Source organism: Sphaerodactylus townsendi, linkage group LG10 (assembly GCF_021028975.2).
Source record: "Sphaerodactylus townsendi isolate TG3544 linkage group LG10, MPM_Stown_v2.3, whole genome shotgun sequence".
Taxonomy (NCBI): domain Eukaryota; kingdom Metazoa; phylum Chordata; class Lepidosauria; order Squamata; family Sphaerodactylidae; genus Sphaerodactylus; species Sphaerodactylus townsendi.
Genome location: NC_059434.1, coordinates 60,616,416 through 60,634,918, shown reverse-complemented (window position 1 = coordinate 60,634,918; position 18,503 = coordinate 60,616,416). Strand labels below are relative to the sequence as shown.

At 40.9% G+C, this 18,503-nt stretch overlaps 1 protein-coding gene across 7 annotated transcripts in view; it reads left to right on the top strand.

Moving 5' to 3' along the window:
* LEF1 (lymphoid enhancer binding factor 1) overlaps nucleotides 1-18,503 on the top strand; it is a 116,499-nt gene that overhangs the window by 63,636 nt on the left and 34,360 nt on the right. For all 7 annotated transcript variants that reach the window (XM_048509429.1, XM_048509430.1, XM_048509427.1 and 4 more), the window contains exon 5: nucleotides 7,455-7,587. In XM_048509429.1, the coding sequence (XP_048365386.1) occupies nucleotides 7,455-7,587 (133 nt within the window). The remainder of the gene's footprint in view (nucleotides 1-7,454; nucleotides 7,588-18,503) is intronic.

Below are 18,503 nucleotides of genomic sequence, written 5' to 3'. Positions count from 1 at the left end.
TGGCAATTGCTTGAGATTTACAGACAGCACCTAGGACATCAGAGTTTGGAGAGGTGAGAGAGCCCAGCATAGATTTGGTGCCATATAGTCCACCCTCAGAAGCTGCCTTTCATCCAGGAGAATTGATCTCTTTAGCCCAGGGGTCTGCAATCTGCGGCTCTGCAGATGTTCATGAACTACAAATCCCATCAGCCCCTGCCAGCATGGCCAATTGGCCATGCTGGCAGGGGCTGATGGGAATTGTAGTCCATGAACCTCTGGAGAGCTGCAGGTTCCAGACCCCTGCTTTAGCCTGTAATTCTGGAAGTTCGCAGCCCTAGTTTAAAAGCATTGAACATGCAGTGTGTATGTTGTAAATCAGGGGTCCCCAATACGATGCCCATGGGTGCCATGGTGTCTGCTAACAACTTTTCTTGTGCCCACCTAGGGTTTTTAGGAAGTAGGTAGAGCCCAGCAAGGCTTCTGATTGCCTGTTGGAGATTCGATTGACTGTGCAGATTTTTTAAATGTTGCTTGGCAGCAGCCAATAACAAAGTACAAGGATCAACACTGAAGTTGTGGAAAGCATTTTGTGGCTGGCTCCTCCTCCTGTGGCATCATACCTCATTATGGTTCGTTCTAGTCATGATAACTTGGACTGCGAGCTTTGGAACTGGCTGTTTAGTTTCACTTGACATCTGTTCATCACTCCCATTTTTGTGGTGTTTGGGCCTCTGAAGGCAAAACAATTATCTTTGTTAGTTTGTTAATGGAGATGTTCCTCAGGGGCTCTTCTCTAGGTCAACTCACTGCCAGAAGTGAGGTGGATGGAAATCAGAGATACAACCACTTTTACTGTAACATCAGTTTAGGAATATCTTCCTTGTGAAGTTTGCCTTGTACCCTCTTTGCTGTACCCTCAAAGCCGTAAGCAGTATTTGGTTGGACTAGGACTGTCAGCTGAAGGTTGGGAAACACCTGGAGATTTTGGGGTGGAATCTGAGAGGGCAGGGTTTGGGGAGGGGATGGACTCCAGTGGAGTATAAAGTCATGGTGTCTACCTTCTAGTGGCCATTTTTTCCAGGTGAACTGATCTCTGTCACCTGGAAAACAGTTGTAATAATGGGAGATTTCCAACATCACCTGAAAGTTGGCAACTCTAGGTTAGACATTTGGCTGATTTGTCTGCGTTTTGTGCTTTTGCTGACTTAAATCAGGCTTTGTTTGTTTTGTCTGATGCATACTGATGGTCTCAGAGTAATTCTCCCTCTGAGCAAGAAGACATCTTGTGGGTGATTCCAATTATCCAGAGAGGCAGGGAGTCGCCCCTCCTTGGAATGGTAGCTTCCCAGCACTGACTCATGCTGAAAGATAAAACAAATCCCTGTTTGTCTTATTAGAAATATATGCCATATATTTAGCCAAGAGAACTTTGGATGTCTTACAACAAATGAAAATGAAACAACAAACGAGAGCAAAAACTGCAAGCCAATTAATAAAATCTGCCTTAAAATCATGCCAATATGTTATTAATCTTTTGTGCTCTAATAGAATCAAATGTTCTAATATTTGGTTCAGTTTAGCTAGTGGTCCAGAAGTGTTTGGTCACAGTTTCCATATTGTCATAGTAAAGCAAATGTTGCTGTCTTTTGCAAAGCATTGCACGCTCCTGTTAATTGTGGCCCTTTGCAATCCAAAAGTTGGGCTATCAATACTTTAGATGAATAAACAAACGTTCAGAAGAGCCAAGTTCTTGTTTTAACTGGGGAACTCTGTTTTAGATGGGCAGGATATATACTAAGTATTTTAATTGATAAATTCTTGCATATTCAGAGTTGGCAGCTATGGGTTGAGAAATACCTGGAGATTTGGGAGATGGAACCTGGGAAGGGGAGGGTTTGGGGAGAGAGAGACCTCCACAAGGTATAAGGCCATAGAACCCACCCTCCAACGCATCCTTTTTCTCCAGGGAAACTGCTCTTGGTCACCTGGAGATCAATTATAATAGTGGAGGTCTCCAGGTGTTACCTGGAGGTTGGTGCTGGCAACCCTATGCATAGTAGAACTGCAGTTACTAGTATGTGGGAAATAGAAGTGTGTCCATTCAGGTGGCACATGAAACAAGATTAAGTAACCTTGTTTTTAATTGGGTATGATGCTTGAATCCAATCAGTATTAAAGAAACATTTTATATACGATAAAATGGTGGGTCAAATATAGGGCAAGAGATGAATGCTATACGTAGTAGATAAATAATAACTTTTGTCTACTTTTATCGACTTGCAGGTAAAATGTAAAGGCTCAATGTAACTTAAAATGACACTAGAAATTCTTCAGCTACTGTGGTATGAAGCATGCCTGCTCCTTTTCAAAAAGTACCTTTTAAAAATGCCATTTTGATTTGATCAAGGGTTGAATGTTCGGAAACATTGGTTGCACCCAATAACTTGTTTCTGCCTGAATGGAGACACAGGCAAAGTGCTCTTTAAAGCATTCCTTCCTAATATGAGCTCTCACTGTACCTTTCAGGGCTGCATGGCTTGCACTTGAGAATCTGGAAGTGTGTAATTGGAGAGCCCTGTCAGTGTAGAAGGGGGAGGAGAGTAAAATAACCCTTTGCTTTATATTTCAGCTTACTCAGAAGAAAGCATCTAAGGTGCATCACATGTTTTCTTGGTTTGGATTTATGGTGCACCCCCACACCCACCAGCTGTTTTAGTCCTAAGCTAACAAAGAGGGCTCCAGCAGTACTTTAAAAACGGATAGATTTTAATGTGGTTAAAAGTTTCTGTGAAATAGTTTCCGTGTGAAACTTAGTATGACAGCCATAAATCTAGTCATCTTCATGATTCCTTTTTCATGTTGGCTTGTGACAATTTTAATATGGTTTCCACTCTGGAAATTAGCACCGTGAGATATGACTGAAGTTTTTTAATGACTTATTTTGTTGTGTTTAAAGTACTGGTATAAAACTTCAGTGCCAAAATCATTGATGTAAGACTGAGGCATATAACGCTAGATAATGCGAAACTTTGTATGCATTATTATGCTTGGTAAAAGAAAGATGCCTGGCAGTTTGAGCTATCTCCCTCAGAAGCAACTCCTGTATCTTAATGGGAATTCGTGCTACTTGTATTTGGTCACAAATAACGGCCCTAATGCTTGTTGGCTTTAAAACACCTAGGAGTACTGCTTCTTTTTTTCTTTCCTCCTCATACTGTCTCTCTCCCTCTTGCAAAATATAAGACAAGGCCAGAGCTTAAATTAAAATCCTCCGGTTCTTATCTCCTTCCCACAGGAAAGCAAATCTGTGTTGAAAACCGTAAAATTAAGAGGAGAGCAAGGATAGCATAATTTAGCAGAAATTCATGGCAGAAGATTCTGAGCTATATGACTGGAGGGATAGGTCAGACACTAAGATGTTACCACTTGCTAATGCAAGTTCCTTAAGGTGGTGCTCTAAAAACAAGGGAACGTCTGCAAACAAGGGGGGGAACCGGGGCTAGGAGGAAACATGACACCGACTTTCTTTTTATTCATTCTAAACAAGAAAAGGTTATTACATAAAAATATTACATAAAGGCATATTTGCACCATATTAAATAAAGCCCAGCAAATTTATTAGCACATTGGCATTCAGATAAAACTTAAAAATTCACCTATTCTTGCTTTAAAAAATATTATATGTATTGAATATGTGCAAAGCTACTCTTTGCATTTTGACCAGAATAATCATCTTATTTCAAACAATGTTCTATTTATGACTTTTTTAATCTTTTGGTTTGGCCGAAGCAACCCACTTGGACTCTAATGAAATATGGGCAGGGTTCCTCCCCTCCCTTCTTTCATAGTGCAGCCCGTCCATGGAAAAAGAATTAAATGATGGCAGATGGAGTAATAATGCAAATGAGGCGCCAGCGTTTCTTTTTTGCATAGACTTATGCTGTGAAAAAAGGAGTCGAAATTATTCTGGTAACTCCAGTATTTCTTTAGCTTGAGGGGACTGCTGCATATAGCAGGAGCATGGCAGGGTGTTTTTTTTTTTTAATGCTGGACCAAATTTTATGAAATACTGACTATAAAACTGATGTTTTTAAGCTTTATTTTACTCATAGACAGGACAGTAGAGAAATAGCCATTATTTATGTTCATTGCAATCATTCATATTGGTGACTTTTCATGTACAGTTCTTTTTTCTTTCAAAAGCAAGTAACCCTAACTTCAGGAAAGGGGGGAAGAGAAGCGCCTGCAGATAAGATCTAAATAGAAACCCAGATAGCTGGGAGACTCTATCAAAATATACTGGTATAATTATACATGCAGGTTATGATGGCTTCATAAAATATTCCAGTTATGATTGTTAGAGGTTGCTAATCAGTTATCGAGAGCGTTTAAAAACAAAATTCATCAAGAGAATGATTCTGTTTTTGTTGATCAACATGAAAAAGTTGGATGTTACATGTTGTATGTTACTTGTAGCTTTGGTTCAATCCAATTAATAATATTTTTAAAAGGCTCTTAATTTGTGGCATGACACTTTTAATTTAATAAATTAATTCTTAATATTTTCATAACAGTGGTAACTGGTCCCTTAGAAAGATTGGTTTTTAATTCCTTTATAGACTGCCTTTCTTACCGTGACTCAAAGCAGTAGGTAGTATTTTACTTAGGATTACCAACCAGGTTGGAAAATTCCTGAAGACTTAGGGATGGAGCTTGGAAGAGGTGAAGAAGTTTTTTTGGGAAGGGAGCCTCAACAGAGTATGTTGCCATAGGTTTCACTATCCAAAGTGGTTATTTTCTCCAGAGGAACTTATCTCTGCCGTCTGGAGATCAGCTGTAATTTCAAATGATCTCTAGACCCCCGCCTCAGGGTTGGCAACCTTGTACCCAGCTGACACATCCAGTTTTGTTCTTCCTCTGTTTCCTCAACTCAGTGGTCGAATCCCCACTACCGTCTTAGCCAGGTTTCAGAACACAAACGACCTCAAACCTGGTTAGTTTGTGTTCTGAAACCTGGCTAAGACAGTAGTGGGGATTCAACCGGGGAGGTCGTCCCTCAAACTTGGTTAGTTTGTGTTCTGAAACCTGGCTAAGACGGTAGTGGGGATTCGACCAATGTTTGTTTTTCCAGATCATGATCACCCTTAAATGCCCCCCCCCGGGGGGGGGGGGGGGAGGGATGGTGGTGTCCTCATTCCGTTAATATGTCAAATGTATTGTCAAAGACTTTCATGGCCAGAATCACTTGGGTAATGTGGTTTTTTTCGGGGCTGTATGGCCGTGTTCCAGTGGTATTTTCTCCTGACGTTTCACCTGCATCTGTGGCTGGCATCTACAGAGGATCTGGTGTCAGTAAATCAAGTGGAGTATACATACCTGTGAAATGCCCAGGGTAAGAGGAAGAACCATTTGCATTGGTTAAAAGTGTTAAAGGTGCAGTTTGCAAGTATAATTTGTATGTGTTGTGGAATTTCCCCATTTTAGCATTAGCATGTAACACTAAGGGCGCATAATCAATTAGTCAGGGCAAAAATTTCACAGGTGTGTATACTCTACTTAGTTACCATAAGGCTGCCAAGGCCCAGCCACCCCCCTCTGCTTTCCCGAGAACACGGCCACAGTTGGAGGCCAGCTGACGGACCGGGCAGCATGTGCATGTCGCGCTGAGGCCCAGCATGCCCCAGGAAGGAGGAGGGGCATGGGTGGGCCTCGGCGCGACGTGTGCATGCCACCCAGGCAGGCCTTGGCCCAGGCAGCGCCCCTCCTCTTTCCCGGAAATGTGGGGGTGATTTTCCGCCCTCCATGTGTCTCCCATGGGGGCGCCCGAGGCGTTTGTCCCTGGATGTCTCCATGGCAGCTATGTCACTGATGAGGGGCACACTGTAAATTGTCTGTTCTGTCCACAGTTTATGCTCACCCTGGTAGCTTTTATATTAGGCTAGTATAACATTCTTTACTTGGCACTACCATTAAATGTTCTCAGGAGCCTCCACTGTAAAACCTATTGTTTAAGTGGACGTTTAATTTAATTTAAACCTTGTGTTCTCTGTAAAGGTGGGCAAATTCATCCTATTGTAATTTTCTCTCAGTGATTTTTCTCTTATGTTTTGAGTAAAGGTTTATTCTTGGTTTTATAATTTGATTTGTATGGTGGTTAACTGCTTTTTGTGATAGATAAAAATATTCTTATTAATTTAATTGAAAATGCAGTAGAGACAGTATTTTAGCTGAATCTCAACAAGCATAATAGCTTGAAGAACGCCTGTGTTCCCATACCTTTGTAAGCTAGTTGGCTTACAAAGCTGTGTTCTAATGTCCAGGGTGCAGTATTCTTAAGTACTTCTGGTTGAAGGTTTAACAAATTCTGCGTTTTAATCTGGGTCTTGCTGTAATGTTTTCAGCATCCAATAGAATGAACCCTTAAAATACATGCCCCTGATCTTGTCAGATCTCAGAAGCTAAGCAGGGTCAGCCCTGGTTAATAGTTGAATGGGCAACATCCAACAAACACTAGAGTTGTGATGCAGAGGCAGGCAATGGCAAGCAACCTCTCTTGTCTTGAAAACCCTATAAGCGGGCTTTAAGTCAGGTGTGACTTGATGGCACAAAAAATCCTATGTTGTAAAGGCCTCAGATTTTCTCTGATCATTTATGCTTAAGCTACCTGGCTTTAGCTCTCGATCTTTAGTTATGATTTGCCTGTTTATATATTTCTAAACAGGGAGGCAGCTGATCTTTGAACTGTTCTGGTTGCCATTACTCTTTTTGTGGTGGGTGGATTATTTTCATACTCTCAGTAATGAAATCATTCATCATCTGCAACACACAAAGGCAAGCCTGTTCAACGCGTGAGACACCAAGCTGAATGTAGCCAAGCAGAGAGATTGTCAGGCTGTAACATGGTACATCAGTCATGGAGCCTGACTAGTGCTTGATATTCCCTCTGTTTTTTTGCTACCCAAGCAGGTAGCAAAAGCAGGAACATTACAAAGTCACTGATGGGACGTTATATGTTCTTGTGGGGCTGGGGCTGTTTTGGTGAGTTACGCCTTGTAAAAAAAGCTAACAGATGCTCAGTGTAGTGAATGGAAGAGAGGCATCACTACACAGTACGTTATGTGTTATTTCTTTGGTTGCTGAAAACCAGTTTCTGGTTAAAATACTTCTAAAGTAAATATGGCCAAATGGATAGCCAAGGCTAGCCTGATGGCATCAGATCTCAGAAGCTAAGCAGGGTCAGGGTTGGCCCTGATTATGAATTCGATGGGAGACAACCAAAGTAGTCCAAGAAGTTGCTAGACAGACAAAGGCGATGGCAAACCATCTCTGAATGGCTCTTGTCTTGAAAGCCCTCTGGGATTGCCATAAGTCAACTGCAACTAGACAGCACTTTACACACAAATTGAAAGTGGTGGCCTTTCCTTGTGTTCACATATACATGGTTATCAATGCTTTTGTTGTTGTTGTTGCAGTCAAACAAAGTACCAGTGGTCCAGCCTTCCCATGCAGTTCATCCCCTCACCCCACTTATCACCTACAGCGATGAGCACTTTTCTCCAGGGACACATCCTTCACACCTTCCTTCAGATGTCAACTCAAAACAAGGTGAGACCTTAAATTGATTACTGTAATTGAAAAGGCATTCATGTAACAGCCATTCATATTTTGATGTGGATCTTGCAACATGTTAGCTGCTCTGAGCCTGACTCATTAATAGAATTGGCATGTTAGAATATCTACAATCTTTATTTCTAAATGTTCAAACTACTCTCCATAAGGACTCAAATGGTCTTGGAGCTGATGTACTCTGCCAGTCATCCCTGTCCATTAAAATTCATTGGGCAAGGATGAGAGACAAATATATCAATAACCTCTTGTTTTTTTCAAGATTGCTATATACCCAGTGGCCTTTCAGTTGAAGATCAAATCTCGCTTGGAAATATCAGTAGGTTGGCTTGCAAACCTGGTTATCTTGTTGGAAAAAACTCAGATTCTGACACCTTGGCTTTACCTGAGCTCGGCGGCTTTACCTGAGTTCGGCGGCGGCAGAATTGCTGGAGACCCCTGGCCCTGTGATGATGCGGCTGGCCTCGACCCGGGCCAGGGCCTTTATGGCTCTGGCCCCTGCCTGGTGGAATGCTCTACCTCCAGCTGTCCGGGCCCTGCGGTGAGTTCCACAGGGCCTGTAAGACGGAGCTATTCCACCGGGCTTTTGGGGGGGCTGGCCACAGCTCTACTGCCCCCCACTGAGGCTGCCTGTCTTCCACCTTGGCTGGGCCTGATTCCATCTCAGGCCCTGCCTTTCCCCCTCCCTCTGTGGCCTTTGGATCGGGCGCCTGTTTTTTAACAACTTTTTTTGTTTTAATTTCTATTCATTTAAAGTAATTGCTGCTATTAGATTTTAATGGGGTTAAGTTATATTTTTGTATTTATTTGCTATCATTGTGAACAGCCATATTGTGAGCCACCTCGAGCCCGTCGGGGGTGAGACGGCCTATAAATCTAACAAATAAATAAAAATAAATAAAAAATATAGTGCATCAACATTATGATGATAATTTATTTTAAATAGCCATTAGTGTTGTACTCTGATTTGTTTCTCTTCCTTGATGCTTAGCATTAATGAAACAACCTACATAGAAAAGACTTGGTGAAATAAACAGGACTTCCAAAACACTGTTGATTAAAGCTGATTCTAATGGCATTTGTGCAGAATCATGACAGTATCAGCTTTCCTTTTAAATTGTTTTTAGAAGGATTTTTCATAAATTATATCTAGGAAAGATATGAGAAACTCTGAATCAAGCTGTACTCCAGGGCATGGAGTAGTTAGGAAAGAGGTTGTTGGAATTCTGTAGTTTGAGGAAAAGAGGTAAAGACGTGAATGATCTATGTCCTGTTTGTGCATACGTATTACCTTGATTTGAACTGGAAGGACAATTAAATTCAGATCTTTCTGACATACTGTGAAAACTGAGGTTTCTGACTACAAAATATAGAATTCTGTGATTTGTATTTTAATACCTTTAAGTCTTTAGACTACTGGAGAAGAATTATTATTTGCATAAATTCCTAGTGCAAGAAGTGTAGCTTGGCTGGTTTGGGTCAGGTAGCTTCTAAACTATGCCACAATCCTTAGGGATCCACTAGTGCATGCAATGACAGGCATGGTGCGTGGTCCTAAAGGATGAGTTTGGAGAGGTGAAATGTGTAGAGAGCAGAGGCAAGCAGCTGACTTAAAACACTGATAACACAATCCTAAACTATCTACTCAGAATCCTACTCAGTAGTATTTATATCAAACATTTCATTTTGGAAGGCATAGATGAAAGTAAAATCAGCTGCAGGCATAGGTAGGCAGTAGGAACTGGTCCATTCGGTATCGTGTGTATTCCTGAAAAATACAAATTATACTTGAGAAAACTAATAAGGGAATAAAGTCTTTCCCTACTGGAAGATCAGACTGTCTTTCAACTTGTTATGAGTTTTAATCCAGATTAATCAGCAGACAATTGACTAGATGCTTTACTGTTGTTGCCCACTGAGAAGAGCTTTCTAAAACTAGACCTTTCCCCTGTATTTCTCTTTATTTCGTAGTAGAAGTAGCTGAAACTGTAGGTGGTACATCAGAACATCAGTACTTGATGGACATATTGTATTGTATGTGTTTCAGGACTTTTGTTGTGGATGTCTAATGGCAGTGGCAATTTAATGTTGTGATAGAAGTTGTATAGTTTTGAGTGGATACTGATAACATTGGATAGTGTCATGTGTGATGGAACGGGTCAATCTTTGCCATTATTACTTAAGACTTAACGGGTCAGTCTTTGCCATTATTACTTAAGACTATCAGATAGTCTGATCCATAATTATACAGCAGGAGATTGCTTCACTCCTTGTAAAAAGGAAGTAGATTAGGTTAACAGAAATGGATCTTCCTTCAAGCTTCTCACAGGAGGTACTCTGACACCATCTAGCTCAAAACTTTTTAAAATACAGAGCTGTAAATAAAGATTGCTACAAACATAAAATGATCTTTGAGTTTCCTTTTAGCTGTAACTTGACCTGGTGTTTAGAAAACCCAAAGCATATAGGAGTAGACCCAGATAGTGATGTCAACTATCTTATGTTGGATTTCCTGATAAATTGAAAGCCAGTCACATCAGTGGTGGGATTCAATTAAGTTAACAACTGGTTCTGGTGGTTGGTTTCAAATAATTTAACAAGTGATTTAACAAATAATTTAACAACTGATTGTTTACAAGCATCATTTTAACAACTGGTTCTGCTGAATCCCAAACCTGCTGAATCCCACCACTGTATGTAATTCTTTGCCATGATCATTTGAATTCCAGAGGGTATACATGTAATAGTATTGACCATTGCATTTGTCTGGTGCAGATAAGGAGGCAGGAAGTAAAGCAGGTCAGAGTTCAGATACTTCTTTTTTTTTAAGGGAACAACTCCTCAGAAACAAGCAAATAAAATAGCTATCTCAAGCCTGTTCTGTTTGCAATGTAGTGTGATTCATACCATTCTGTATTGTACTGTTCTGTAATATGCGTTCTTTAAAACGGCTAGATCACTTATCCAACCTCTCATTTAAAATAGCAGGCTTTACATATAAAGCAAGATCTGTAATTTCACTAAATAAATCAATGGCTTAGTGGTTTCTGTGACCATAATTCTGTGTGCCTCCTTGGGGTATGAGATTTAGGTAGAGCATGAAAACCACCAGGGCTCATCTGGGAGTAGGATTAGTTTTAATCCTTGAGGTGGCTTTACAGTTTGTACCATTTTTGTGTTTGGGGAAATGAGAGCTGATGGATCAGTTCCAGCGGGACTCTTAACCCACTGCAAAAAATACTAACCCAGTACAAAAGGCTGACCTTGGCGTCCACAAGAGTCAACTTGATGAGAAGCTTAGTTGGAACTGGAGTGACAATCGGAGGCTGTATGAATCATATCAAGTGTGACCATTACAGGCCTGAAAATGATTCTTAATTAACCACCAACTCTCTGTGGTAGCAAGTTTCCGAAATCTGTGAATCACAAGAGGACCGCAGAAAATGTACAAGCAGCAATTTACCTAATTTAATAAATCCTCTGCTGCTCCCTATTTGGATTGCAGCTCTCTTCCTCTTCCAGTTTCTCCTTTTACATGCTTCATTTCAGAGCAATTTTTAAGATTTATTTCCAATGAAACTTTCAGAAAATCGGTAAAGTTTTCCAGGATGCGCGTATTTCATAGTTACGGGTTGTAGTTTTTTTTCCGTCGTTTTTTTTAAAGACAGAAATCACATGTTTCATCACATTGAAAATCACAATGAAAACTAACAATGAATTATTAAAAACAATTAATTTATTACATGTTAAGATAGTAAAAAAACCTTAAGAAAAAAAACACCTCAAAATTCATTGTCTTGAGCAGAACTTAAAGATATAAGTTCATTTGCTCCTGTATCAGGAATTTGCTCATCTACAATATTCACTTGGGTAACAGAAAAAAACAGATTAGCAAAACCAAATGATGACCTAGGAGTCCCCTAATCCATGACAGGCCCACCAGAGAAATTAGCAATGGACTTCTCATCACCTGCAGTTCAGATCTCAGTAAAATCCAGCGTATCAAGAAGTATCTACATTCTATCCTGAAAGTTCATCATGCCTTCTTGCAAGGTTTTTGTGGGAAGTCTGTTCTTGTTATAGTCATCTTTTTCTAGAGGAGATACTCTGCCATCATGTAGTCCATCTTTATGAATGGAGACAAATGGGCACATAAGTGGAATTAAAATAAGGGTAAAGCACTGGGAAGGGGGCTTATCAGTATCTCAGGACGTTACTGCAAATACTAAAGTTGTCCAACAAAAGTTTCTAAAGATTGTGAAGCAGTTGTCTTGAAAGAGCTGGGGGGCCCAGGTTTTTCAATCCTACATAAGTTGCAGATTAGTGGGTCTGGGGTGGGGAGTGGCTATGTTGATTTGGGAGGCTTTCTGCTACAGGGATTTTAACTTTCTGGAAATTCCAGGTATTGAATGTTATTGGCCTGGTGTGGAATGAGGAGAGTTTGGCTATCTGGTTGGTATACTGGTTGGTATAACTCACCAACAGATAACCTGCCACGACTGTTGGAAATGATAACTAGCTGGGCCTTGGAGTTTCCCAAACTTTTAGTCTTGGGGGATGTAACGTAAGGGGCTTTTATCTTCTGCTTTCTGCGCTGCCACCAATAATATTTTTTCTTATATAGCCCCACAAAACTGATTTTTCAACGGTCACCACCCTGACTGGGGAACACAGACACACAGACAACAAATAATAATAACTGGAGCGGTTTATAAAGTTGAAGAAAACTTAGAACTTTTATTGCTGGCTTTAACAGAGGCTTCTCAGTTAAACTGGAGAGGTTTTACGCTTGATGGTTTCTGAGATAGTTCGCTTAAGCTTAACGGTTACAGAGTCAGTTTGTCTTAAGCTTAGCGGTTGCAGAGAAATATTGTTTTTAAACTGAACGGTTTCAGGCACTTCACTTAAGATGTTACTTCAAAAATATTACTTTGGAGATGTTACTGTGGAGATTTAACACTCCCTCATAAAACAAAGTGTTCAGTCTGCTGTACCTTCCCACAAAAATCAAACACTCAGTCTTCGCCCTGTGGGATTCAGGCATACAGCCTCCCTCTCCCACAATCCTAAAACTTGGCTTCTCTGCCACAGGATTTGGGCCTCCCAAAACTGATGTTTCCTGTACTGAAGGACAGACTTTCAGACTTTAGACTTTAGAGGTTTCCCTCACAAACACAAAACAAAACGCCTGAAGGCGGACACTCGCCTCCAAATCTCAGCGTTTTAGATCATTGAATAGCCTTCTCAGCTATTCCTACCACAGCAGTGAGAGATCTGGTCCGATTCTTCTCACTCTGTCACCAAAAAGTACCCGAAGGCACATACGCTCAGTCAGAGCCAAAAAGTCCAAAGACTTAAAATAAAGCACTCTGGCTGACAGTATTTATAGCATCTGCGTTTTTTTCTCTGGCCAATCAGGGCTGGCCAGGGCTTAACTCTTTCAGGGGCGGTTCCACCCTGTAACCTGAATGCAGGATAAATGCATTCGTCACAGGGAACTTCAGCATCCTATCAAGTCATGGACCTGGTGTCTTCCATGGTGACACTAGGATTCTCCAAGTTTGTTTCAGGTTCCAAACATAAAACAGACCATACCCTGGATTTAATTTTCAGCATGGGAATAGAGGTAGATCCGATTGTTAAGATTCCAGTGCTGTGGTTAGACCACCATGTTCTGAAGGCTCAGCTGAACATTCCACGCCCATCATGTGTAGGTGAGAAGCTGATTTATGCTTGCCTGTGGAGACTAATGGTTCCAATTGGTTTCTGGAATGTTCTGTGGGCCCTGATGCCTCCCATCATTAGATGGATTGGTAGATGACTAGTATAGCCGGCTGTCTACTGCCATCGATGAGATTACTCCCTGACGTCCTCTCCTCCCCTGTGCTAGACCAGCTCTATGGTATAGTTTGGAACTGAGAAGGAAAAAATGGGAGCTCAGACAGCTGAAGGAAATCTCATGATGAAGGGGTAAGAACATCCCAGAGCCCTTCGGGGATGGGGCGGGATAGAAATTTGAAGCATAAATAAATAAATAAATAAATCTTATAGGATGTTTAAGACAGCCTATGAGATGGTGGTGAAGGCTTTGAAGAAGAATTATTTTGCAGTCGACATCACGTCTGCAAGCTTGTGTCCAGCACAATTATTTAGGATTATTTGGCAATTAACGGCCTTAAGAGACGTTCCCAAAGGAATAGAGAACTGGGCTTTAGCTGTGACGATTCTGCAGACTATTTTGGGGATAAAGTCTTAGACTACTGGAGAAGAATTATTGCTTGCTTGGGGTCCCAGTGCAGGAAATATTGCTTGATTGGTTTGGGACAGGTGACTTCTAAACTATACCACAACCCTTAGGAATCCACTAGCACATGAAATGACAGGTATGGTGCCTGGTCTTAAAGGTTGTGTTTTGGAAGGTTAAGTTTCTAGAGAGCAGAGGCAAGAGGCAGGGTAACATACCTTTTTAAAACTGAGTTTATAAAGTTATGCTGGGTCTATTCACCAATGACTACTGGGTGCAATTCACATCCACTCTAGTTGGCTCATGCATTTATTCGCCTAGTTTCATTGTTCATCTGTGACCTGCTTTGCATTATGGTGCATAGCTGTCTCTTGTTTTTCTTAACATTTTGGGCTGAATAGGCTTTTGACAGATGAAAGCTTATGTCACAATGAGTCATTACATCTTTAATGTGACACAGACTCCTTGTGTGTGCTTCTTACCCTCTAGAATATGACGCAGAAGAGCTGATGTTTAGAGTTTGTGCTTGTTATCCTTGCAATACATTTTAATCACTCATTTTACTTGCGTATGCATATGTGTGTGTTTAAACTTATTATTGTGCCACATGGATGAAACCTTGGAAGATCTTGGCCCAACTGAATCCTGCATCTCTCCAACTGGCTCAATACATCATGAAATCCATTCTTCCTCCTTCAGCAGTCTTCTTACATCCTACTATTTCACAACCTTGGAATCTGAGGACCACACCAGATGAGACCCATGATTAGATTTTTTTTGCATTGTGTTTCTTCCATTCAAAAGAGTCCTGAATTGGCGCTGTGGCACTAAGGAAGGGGTGGGTGGCAAACTGCATTTCCTTGTCTGTAATGGATTTAAACTACCTTTTTGATTGACCCTCCTACAATATGAGAGGGCCAAAACAAACGTCAAGTGCACAGCATTGATTTGGGCCAGGGCTGAGAGAACAGGGTCTTTGATCTTTCATTCATTACTTGTTTTTGCTAATTGAAGCCTCTCCTTCATTCCTCACATTGTTGAGGCTTCAGATATTTAAAAGGGAAAGGTTAAAAGTTTATAATGCTTTGGGTGTACCTCTTTTTTGTTTAGTGACGCACAAGGATTAAACCCCCTTGCATACTTCCACAAACCCTGAATTAGGGGCATGTATGCCTGTTTATACTCTACTGTTTACAGAAGATCATCATTCCTGTTTGGTTGTTCAGCTGTAGAACTATACCTAAATCCTACAACTCCCAGTATAGGAAAATACCTTAATTTATGAACAGATGTTTCATCCGGTAACACTGGGGAAACTTGGTCCTTGTCTTGATTTTAGGGTTGCCAAGTCCTCTGTGGCGACCAGTGGAGGACTGGGAGTGTGGTTGCCAGATCCAGGTTGGGAAACTCCATGATATTTGGGAGTGGACCCTACTGGTAGGGAGGGCAGGGACCTAGTGAAGTACAATGCCATAGAACAGCGGTTTCTCAACCTGTGGGTCGGGACCCCTTTGGGGGTCGAATGACTCTTTCACAGGGGTCGCCTAAGACTCTCTGCATCAGTGTTCTCCATCTGTAAAATGGATAAATGTTAGGGTTGGGTGTCACCACAACATGAGGAACTGTAATACAGGATCACGGCATTAGGAAGGTTGAGAACCACTGCCATAGTGTCATCAGGCAAGCTACATTCTTCATACGCAAACAACAGTCTTTGTTTGGAGAAAGCTGGCATTTATTCTGGGTCAGAAATTTATCTTTGACAACAGAAAGAGCTGAGGGAAATCACTAGGCCCATCACGATGCCTTAAATGTGGTTTTCTGTTTTAACTGTTTAATCCCTTTTCACTTGCCTTTGCATACTGTAGTAGACTATATTGAACTGCTGATTTTTATCCAGTGGTGGGATTCAAATAATTTAACAACCAGTTCTGGTGGCGGGATTCAAATAATTTAAACAGATTGTTTACAAGCACCATATTAACAACCATTATGCCAAAGTGGTGTGAACCTGCTGAATCCACCACTGTTTGTATCCCAGGAAAACCTGTTCCAGAAGCCTTGCAGCTTCACCATGATTTTAGAGAAAGGGGCAGGTAGCCTGTTGGACAAGGGTCTTATGTTTGTAACTCCCCCATTCTTTTTAAAAAGTTCTTCAGTCTTGGATGGGGGGGGGGGATAAATGAGGTGGTGATGGTACATTTTAATTAAAAGCTAGCTGGACATGCCTGGCCAAAGTGATTCTGATCCACCACAGGTTTCTGACCTTTCCCTCCTGCATGGTTTCCCTGATATAAATTATTTCCTCATCTGAGGATACTTGACTCTTGGAGGGAGAGAGGACATACACAAAACAGATATTACCTCGTTTGACCCTGGTTATCTGCACAATTCTATTTGTCATTCATTATTTCATTCTTTGATGCGTCCACTGGAGGCCCTTATATTGGTGGAGAGGCAAGTCACACTTCTGTTTAAAATGTGCACTGAAAATTACCTTGTCTATGCACTATGCAACAGAGACTTCTTTTGAGGTGGCCTCAACAGAGGCCACCTAAAGGAATATTAAGAATTACTGTGTAAGAAAAGTTCCTGGCACAGACATCACAGAGTTGTGTAAACTTCGAATATATGTGGGGTAGTCTGACCTCAAGATGCCTTCCAGTTTAGGAGCCTGAGCTGGTCGTGTTTTGCATGCATGTGTGGACATAGTATGCTTAATTCAAACAAACTATCCCTCCCCTTCTCCAGGACACTAAGTTGCAAATACAGCATGTTTTGAATTGACTTCAAATGTCTGTAATTCGGAAGACATGCAACTCCTAATTTCTCAAACAAAATGTATTTCAGATACTGTTCTCAAAACTTTTTTAAAGAGTTTCAAAAATGGTGAACAGCTATGTCCAGGTTTTCACGATCCCATGCAGGCTTCCTACATTTCATTCTTCCTGAGCAATTGGTTTGCCCTTTTCTTATGCTTTTTCATTTCTGCAGTTGTTAATAATCTCATTTGCCTTTCAAACACAATGAGAACTGTGAGGAATATAGGTTAAGAGTTATCTCTTGATTTTTGTAGTGTTGGCTTACATCTGTGAGACTTCGAGTTTGCTGGACTCCACTGTTATTGCTGCTTACACAAGTGGCTAATGTAGGGAATGGCCAGTTTTTATTTAGGGATTTTTTAAAAAGTAGGGAATGGCCAGCTGCATAAGGTCATGACATTGTTTAAGGAATTAACTAGTACCGTGGTGGCTAACCTTTGGCAATCCAGATATTATGGACTAAAATTCCCATCAGCCCCTGCCAGCATGGCCAATTGGCCATGCTGGCAGGGGCTGATGGGAATTGTAGTCCATAACATCTGGAGTGCCAAAGGTTCACCACCACTGAACTATTAGATTTAAACTAGTTCATATAACATGAGTTACTTTAATCATTGGACTCCAGGATATTTATTTTCTTGAAGTTTGAGTACGCTAGTTCTGACGTGTTTCCATGCAGAGAAAGTATGGCACTTTGCACAAGCCTCATCCCAAGTTAAACTGTTGCTCTAAAATAGTGGAATAAGTCAGCTAAGACTCTAGCAAAGGATTTTTGTTTGTGTGCTTGGAGCATTTCCTTTCTTCTTTTCAACAAAATAACTTCTAAAGTGGTATATGAGAAAAACAAGAAACATAATTAAAACCAACAAATGTAACACCATAAATTAATAAAAACAGAAGAATACAGCAATTAAAAACAGAAAAATCCAAAAGTTAAAACAATCAAAGGGGTGCAAAGGAGGGAATTACGTCTTGCCGAGTGTCAGTAAGAATAAATTTTATTCTTTACTGCCAGCACTTAGAGTAAGTAACAGGTAAATAGAGGTCAGAAGGGAGTTTCAGAGGTGGGGGCTCCAACAGATAAGATAGCTCCCATATTGCTCTTGCTTCAGAGGATATTAAGAGAGCAGATCTTTCACTGAAGATATTTATAACTAGCACATTTGGAAATAGGAAGGAAGTTTGGTTCCAAACTATTTAGGACTTTAAAGGTAAGAGTTTTTAGGACTGTTCATAAAAAAACAAGCTGAAGACTTGTTTCTTTGACAACTGGAGAAGTGATTTCCCGTAATATATAATATATATATTCAGGTCAGTTTTGGTGCCATCATCTGGACCAGTTAATGTTCTTCAGCAGCCTTCAAGGGCAGCCTCATATAGAGAGCATTATAGTAGTTTACGGGTAAAAGTCATGGCCAATTGTAACCTGAGTGAGGCCTTAACCCATTCCGAAGGTGTTTTCAGTCCTTTGTTTACCTTGAAGTCTTTCTGCACTTCCCCTCCTTGGAATGTTCTTTCCTGACTGGCATTTTTTTTTTGCCTCTTCCGTGCATGTGCTGAAGCAGTGTTTTGTAGCTTTGCTGATTTGAAGACCCCACCCCCTCCCCGGTCAAAAATTCCCTCAAAGAAAATGAAAACTCACAAAATAATAACGTTGGAGAGGAGAGGAGGAAAGGACTGAGGTGAGGGACCAAAAAATGGTGGAGGACATTTTTTCATATCATTAAATGAGCAAACCTACAAAACATCACTACAATTTATGTGCAGAAAAAGACTCCCACCAAATTATGCCAGCCAAGAAACATCATTCTGAGGAGGAGAGTGTGGAC